General features: G+C 41.8%; 1 protein-coding gene across 1 annotated transcript; it reads right to left on the bottom strand.

The window, feature by feature from the left end:
* On the bottom strand, positions 1 to 2,254 carry TRO (histone H3K4 methyltransferase TRAUCO). The gene is made up of 3 exons (XM_078987676.1): positions 960 to 2,254; positions 646 to 885; positions 1 to 376 (listed from the first exon to the last, which is right to left on the bottom strand). The coding sequence occupies exons 1-3, from the start codon at positions 2,242 to 2,244 to the stop codon at positions 309 to 311; spliced, it is 1,593 nt and encodes a 530-aa protein (XP_078843802.1). The 5' UTR covers positions 2,245 to 2,254; the 3' UTR covers positions 1 to 308.
* Positions 2,255 to 7,677: the final 5,423 nt, after the last annotated feature.

Raw genomic sequence — 7,677 nt, 5'->3', positions numbered from 1 at the left:
TAATACAGATAAAAATATAATTGGAATGACATACAGTGTGCCTACGATTTAAATATGTATTCGACATGCTTGTCCTATCAACTTAGGAATCTAAACTTTTCTAGCTAATGGAAGTTAACAAAAGATTTAGTATAAGTCATAGATTAACTCACTTTTTTGTTCCTTAGCATTAAACACTATACTCTAAATCTTTAATATTATACAAGGGATACCATTTTTACATAATTTCATTGATCAAAAATAACCAACCTGGAATGTTTGTACAAGTATCAACCGATACTTCATCTGCTTCATTTCATCAATCTCACTCAAAAGTCATTCTCTTTTACCACTTTCAGCATGGGGCACATTCTAGTGGAAGAACTCAAAGAATTTCCTGCATAAAAAGAGAAAGAAACTTCTATCACAAAAACTAACCAAGAGGCAAATTGTCCTCTTTCTTACAATTAAGTAGACTTATTAACCCCACTACCAAAATGTCAATAACATATATGTCACAAATCTAAAAAGAAAGAACAAAATTGGTGTTCTTGAAGTAAATGGTTTCTAGATTAATTGGTGAATGAAGTTACAATTAAAATGAGAATCAAAAGAACCCTATTGTAAATTGATGATATAATTGCTAAGGCTTCTCATTGGACACACCATTTTGAACTCTGCCATCAAAGCCATGATATGGAACTTCAACCATTGGAGATGGGATAGGGCGTTGACCAAAGTCTTGTGGAAAAGCTTCAAAATCAGGTCCAAAGTTGAATTTGACCATGCAGTTGCTTTGATGAGGAAGAGTGTACATTGAAGCAGCAGGGTAGTATCGTCCACCATTCAGATCTTTATAAGCAGACCCTTGACATATCCCATTTTTGAAAAAACATATTTCACTTCCTGAGATTTGGTACACACTCAATCAATCACACAAATCTACAAGAATTGGATCAAAAGAAAGAAAGGTCACAAACCTGGAACAACTTTAGGAGGGTCTTCTTTTGCATCAGTAGCATACGCATATCTTTGGCCTTTGTACAAAACTAATTGTGGTGGTTTTGGTGCATACAAATTCCCATCGGGTAAGTTGATATAGAACCCAATTACATCACCTTCAACATAGCCTTCATCGCCATACTTTTCCCTCAAAGCTTTATGCACTTTGCTCCCATCAATGTCTCTGTAACCATAACTGTTCCCATCATACCCAACAGGCGCCTGCAAATCCCCCTTTTCAGTTGACCATCCTAGTCTCGTATGCCCTGTTTCCCCTAAATTCACGACCTTGATTTCGAAATACCAAGCTCCCTCCATCACCCCTCGTGTAGCTCTCACCATTCTATACCCTTTACAGCTACCTGCGCTCAACCTATCTTCACTCAATTCGACTTTCTCCGCCTTGTAAACCTTTGAAAGACAGATTGTCAAGTCTGGAGAGTCGTCGTTTTTGTCAGGGTAGCGATGGATGGGAGTGATCAAAACGGAGTCCTCTGTTTGAGCGGTGGTGGTTGTTGTACTCTTTGTCCTCTTTTTGCCCTTTCGAGACGATGGCTTTGTCCATACATTGTTGCCCTTGCTCTTTTTCTTCTTCATGCTGTTGGTTGACTTTTTACCACTAGGTTTTTCGGAAGGTGGGGGCATCGGTGTGATCGGTGTTGCTGCAGCAGCTTCTTGAGATAATTCTTCTTCCAGCGGCGGTGCGAGTAACGAAAGGTTCTTGTGCTTCTTCGCCGGACGTTCTTCGTGTTCTTCCATTTCGTCTTCAGAGGAGATAACTTTGGTAAAATTAGGCGAGTCCTTAGGGGTGGGTTCGATATCTGAAAGTTCTTCGGAGGGCATTGGATCGTCTTTGGTGCCGGAATCGGTCTCGGGGGTTGCGGAGGTGGTGGATGTAGTGGTAAGAGTTGTGGTTGTTGGAATGGCTAGTGTTTCGTCGACGGTGGTGGTGGGAACGGTTCCCTCATCGTCGACAGTGGTGGTGGGAATGGTTGGTGCTTCGTCGACAGTCGTGGTGGTGGTGGTGATGGTGGTGACAATTTCTGGTTTTGGATCTGCCATTTCTGAATTAACGTCTCTGTTGTTGTTATTTGAACTGGTGTTGTAGGAATTATCTTCATCCTGGTCTTCTTTGTAGGTTGCTTGAAGATCGTCCATGGCTGATTGACGAGTAAAAGGGTAAAGGGTTAGGGTTAGGATTTTCCGAGGTGGAGTGCAAAAAGGGAGATTCAATATGATACATGGAGCTATCACCCGGTTCATTAAATTTGAAAAAAAGATATATGAATGAGTTTTTTTTTTTTTTTTTTTTTTTTTTTTTTAAACTCATCTTTTGCATAACCCAGCAACCTTCGGCCTTTTGTCCATCTTAAGTTCATAACCTTATTCAAAGACATTGTTAATTAATAAGTATCAATATCTTTAAAAAAATTGAAAAGTTTTTATTAGGAAGATAAAATAATTTTTTTCATTTTAAAAATTCATCAAAAAGTTCAATAAAAAACTCTTCTATTATGGATGTTGTGTTTCAACACGCCTCATTTTTCTCTTAACATTTTACTTTTCATCTTTTCCACTATTCCATTGGAAAATAATCACATTTCACTCTAAAATTCTAATATTAAAAGCTCTTGTATTGTGCAAATGAAAGTTACACAAAAGAAAGAGAAAATGGGGTAAGGTGCTATCGATTCTCACTGGGCTCCAAACTTTAATGAATTTTTAGGATGGGCCGGTGTTCGTCGTATGTAGAGTGTCACCCTCACCGTACCCCATAGTGAAAATGATGATTAATACAAATGACTTAAGATTTTTGTGTTTACGAAAATGACCATTAACTTGAAATGGGGTCATTTAGATTCTTGACGGTATATAACTTGAAGAAACAACGGCGACAACAACAACAGCAGCAACAATAAACCTTATTAATCTCATATTGGGGTAAGGGAGGTAGATGTCGATGGTCATGTCTTCATATGGTGAATGATTGCATCACAAATATTACCTCTAACATATGCTAGAATAAGAACTTGATTGCCAGCTTGTTAGGGTGTTGTCGGAGGTGTTTTGGACGGTATACAATAGCACAAAAGAAAGCTTATAGAAAAGCACAAGAGAGGGAGAGAGAGAGAGGCAAGAAGGAAGATCATCTCTTTAGTTTTTAACTTTATAACTTGAAGACTACATTACATATATGGTCCATGTAATTTACAATCATATATGGTCAACATATAGCGCTTTTAATGAAGACGTCCTTAAATTATGCAAAGTTGGGATTCAATATATCATGTAGGCAACAGTTAAGAGTCTTTTCCCCAAAAATGCATGGGGAACCATAAAAGATAGTAACAAAGAGTGGGCAATTTCAACAAGATGTCGATGTTTTCTTTCCGCACCGATACAAGATGTTTGGTGTATTGTACCATCTATTGAAAGTAATTGCATGAAATCATTAAAAGTATAACCCCCCCCCCCCCCTAAATCTCATCAAAAAAACTTAGGGTAACTGAGTGTTGTGTTATAACAAGAGCTCCGAAATTGTTGTAGATTGTCAAGAAATCAGACCTGTATTTCATGAGATAAACCCGAGTATAATGATTGTAACAATTTATACACAATACATAGCATACCACATTGGACATTTAATACAAAGTACACCAAAAAAAATTCATTTCAAATCATATATCATAATAAATTTGGTGTGCATTCATTTTAAAAATCAATACAATAAATTATTAAAGGATCTTTCGATATTCTCGTATAAGGAACAACTTGTAACACCGTAAATTTCAAAACAAATTTTTCAAATTTTCATAAAACATAATTCATTTAATATTCATAAAACAACCATATTTAATTATCCAATTCAAGTAAATACAAAATCCCAAGATCACAATTGTATAAACTCCGTGTGTGTGTACGGATCAAGCCGACGCCTTCCCGCGGTCGTCACTAGTACCTGAAACAATGAAACAATAACATCAAACACTGTAAGCACAAAGCTTAGTGAGTTCCCCAAAATACCATATATAACACATATTAGCCACTCGAGGCTATAACTCTGTGGGTCCGTGCACCCAAACTCTGTGAACCCTCAGGTTCTAACTCTGTAAACATGCACAACATAAATCACATAGAAATAATGCAGTACAACACATAACATACATAGCATACAAATACTCTATCACATAACTTTGGTTACCTACTCAAGGTAAAGTATAGTGAGAAGACTCACCTCGCGTGTCTCGGTAAGTCGTGAATCCTGAAATCACTAGTGCTCGATCTCCCGAGCTATAGTCCTCCTAAATCACAATACATCTCTAATTAACACTTTACCTACTAAGGTTGACTACTCTTAAGAAGTCAACTTAAGTCAACGTTGGTCAACGGTCAACGATCAACTTTGACCGGACTCGGCAAGTGCACTATAGCGACTCGGCGAGTCTGAGCGTATACACTGATTTCCCTGAAATCCTCCCTTGACACGTCGAGTATCCTCCTAACTCGACGAGTTCCACCTGGCATGAGTTGTGGGGCCACCACGACTCAACTCGCCGAGTCTCAAGAACAACTCGGCGAGTCCAGCTTGACTCAGTCCACCTGTCCACTCTGACTTCCCCCTGACTCACTGAGTCAACCCTCCCCAACTCGGCAAGACCACTCGCTGTGTAGTCGGGCAACATTCATACTACTCGCCGAGTCTGTTCTTCGGACTCGGCGAGTCTGTGCCATGCAATGACTCAAACTTGCTCATAAGGTCAGATCCAGTCCATTAACCCATAGATCTAGTCCTTCCAAGCTTATTTAGCACGTAAAGTCACTATCTTGATGCACATATAATCTCTATATGACCATAAATGATGTTATTGTCTCAAATACTATAACTCAAGGTCATAAACTCCATTGCTATACATAAACCTTGATGAGTGAGGCTCTTTGGACCTCTATGGATCCAGATCCAGAGCCTCAACACAAGAAGGGAACTATTTGGCATCAAATCATCCCACAAATGTCCATAAGAAACCCTAGATCCCATTATACTTCACAAAACAGAAAGTAATCCGAAATCATACCTCTAGATTGATGATTTAAGCTTCAAATCCACAGAATAGCAACCTCCTTTGCTTCCTCTTGCCTAGAATCTTCTCCTTCTTTGCTAAATAACACACACAAGGGTCAAGAATGCTTCCTTTCTCTCTCAAAACGTTCAAGCACTCAAGGGTTTCTCTCTAAGGGTTGGGTGAGCACAAATGACGGCTATAAGGCCCTTTAAATAGGTCTCAATCCCCGAAAATTAGGGTTTCACCACACAACATGGACTCGCTGAGTCCACCCTTGGACTCATCGAGTCCGGACGCGAACCCGTGCCCAAATCCGTGATCCTACTCGGCGAGTTTGAGCTCCAACTCGCCGAGTCCACTCACAATTTCCATAAATAAATCTAAAATAAATACCTGAAAATTTCGGGTTGTTACAGTTCTCCCCCACTAGAACTAGACTTCGCCCTTGAAGTCTCACTCTGCATATAACTCCGGATGCTGCTCTCGCATCTCACGCTCCGGTTCCCACGTCATCTCGGACCCCTTCCGATGCTGCCACTGAACCAAGACCAAAGGTACCTCCTTGTTCCTCAGAACTTTGATTTTCCGATCTCTGATGGCCACTGGTCTCTCAGCATAATTCAGGCTCACATCCACCTGAATATCATCTAATGGAACCACTGCCGACTCATCGGCTATACACTTCCGCAATTGCGACACATGGAAAGTGTCGTGAATCTGCCCCAACTCTGTTGGCAAATCCAAGCGATAGGCTACCATGCCTACCCTCGCGACTACCCGAAATGGTCCGATATATCGGGGCCCCAACTTGCCCCTCAACCTGAATCGGATCACTCCCTTCCAAGGAGAGACCTTCAGGAGTACAAAATCACCGACCTGGAACTCAAGTTCGGACCGGCATCTGTCCGCATAACTCTTCTGTCGACTCTGAGTAGTCAGTAACCTCTGTCTGACCTGCTGGATCTGCTCTGTCGTCTGAAGCACTATCTCCGTATTGCCCATAACACGCTGCCCGACTTCTCCCCAGCAAATGGGGGTCCGACACTTCCTCCCGTACAACAGCTCAAAGGGTGGCATACCGATGCTCGAATAATGGTTGTTGTTGTAAGAAAACTCGGCCAACGGCAAATACGTATCCCAACTTCCCCTGAAATCCAAAACACATGCTCGGAGCATGTCCTCGAGGGTCTGAATCGTCCACTCACTCTGTCCGTCTGTCTGGGGGTGATATGCGGTACTAAAATGTAGCCTAGTACCCAACTCCTCGTGGAACTTCTTCCAGAACCTGGAAGTGAAACGCACGTCCCAGTCGGAGACAATCGAGATCGGCACCCCATGCCGAGATACCACTTCCCTCACATATATCTCTGCTAACTTCTCTGCGAAAGAACTCTCACTGATGGCAAGGAAGTGAGCGCTCTTCGTCAACCTATCCACAATCACCCAAATTGCATCAACTCCCCGAGCAGTCCTTGGCAATTTAGTGATAAAATCCATGGTGATCTGTTCCCACTTCCATTCGGGAACCTCCAATGGCTGCAATTTACCATGCGGCCTCTGATGTTCGGCCTTAACCTTACGGCAGGTTAAGCACCTCTCGACGAACCACGCAACATCTCTCTTCATACAGGGCCACCAATACTCCTTCCTCAAATCCAAATACATCTTAGTGGCCCCGGGATGGATCGAGAATTTCGACCGATGAGCCTCTTCCATCAAAATGGCACGCGTACCTCCCACGAACGGTACCCAAATACGCCCCTGAAAAGTCATAAGCCCCCAACCATCAGGAAATGACATCCCAACTCTGCAGGAAGTTAAGTCCTGGCTTGGGAAGTGTTTCTCTATGAAGGACCTAGGAGAAGCTGCCTATATTCTAGGGATAAGGATTTTGAGAAACCGGAGTAAAAGACTAATTGGACTTAGTCAAAGTACATATTTGGACAAGGTTTTGAAGAAATTCAGCATGCAGAACTCCAAGAAAGGAGAGTTACCCATCCATATTAAAGCCAGATTGAGTAAGACACAAAGCCCAAGTACCGAGGCTGAGATAGCAGAAATGAGTCAAGTACCTTATGCTTCAGCAGTAGGCTCGATCATGTATGCTATGACGTGTACTCGACCTGATGTAGCTTTTGCCTTGATCATGGTTAGCAGGTATCAGGGGAATCCTAGCAAGGCACACTGGATTGCGGTAAAGAATATCCTCAAGTACCTATGAAAGACTAAGGACTGGGTCCTTACCCTCGGTGGGAGTGATGACTTGAGAGTTGTAGGGTAGAGTGATGCTAGCTTCCAGACTGATAGGGATAATTTCCGCTCTCAGTTGGGCTGGGTCTTTACCTTAAACGAAGGAGCAATTGCTTGGAAGAGTTCCAAGCAGGAGACAATGGCTGATTCCACTTGTGAGTCAGAGTATATAGCAGCGAGCGAGGCAACAAAGGAGACAATATGGCTAAAGAACTTCATTGGAGACCTTGGAGTTGTACCAGCTATAAACGAGCCCATGGAAATTTTCTATGATAGTGAAACTGCGGTTGCCTTAGCCTAGGAACCAAGGGATCATGGGAGATCCAGGCACATCGACAGAAAATATCATTTTATCAGACATCGCATAGAAGAAGGAATCCTCGTG

The sequence above is a fragment of the Lactuca saligna genome, chromosome 1, assembly GCF_052625555.1.
Source record: "Lactuca saligna cultivar CGN05327 chromosome 1, ASM5262555v1, whole genome shotgun sequence".
In the NCBI taxonomy this organism is placed as follows: Eukaryota; Viridiplantae; Streptophyta; class Magnoliopsida; order Asterales; family Asteraceae; genus Lactuca; species Lactuca saligna.
The sequence above is the reverse complement of the archived record's forward strand: the minus strand, read 5'-3'. Positions and strand labels throughout refer to the sequence as shown.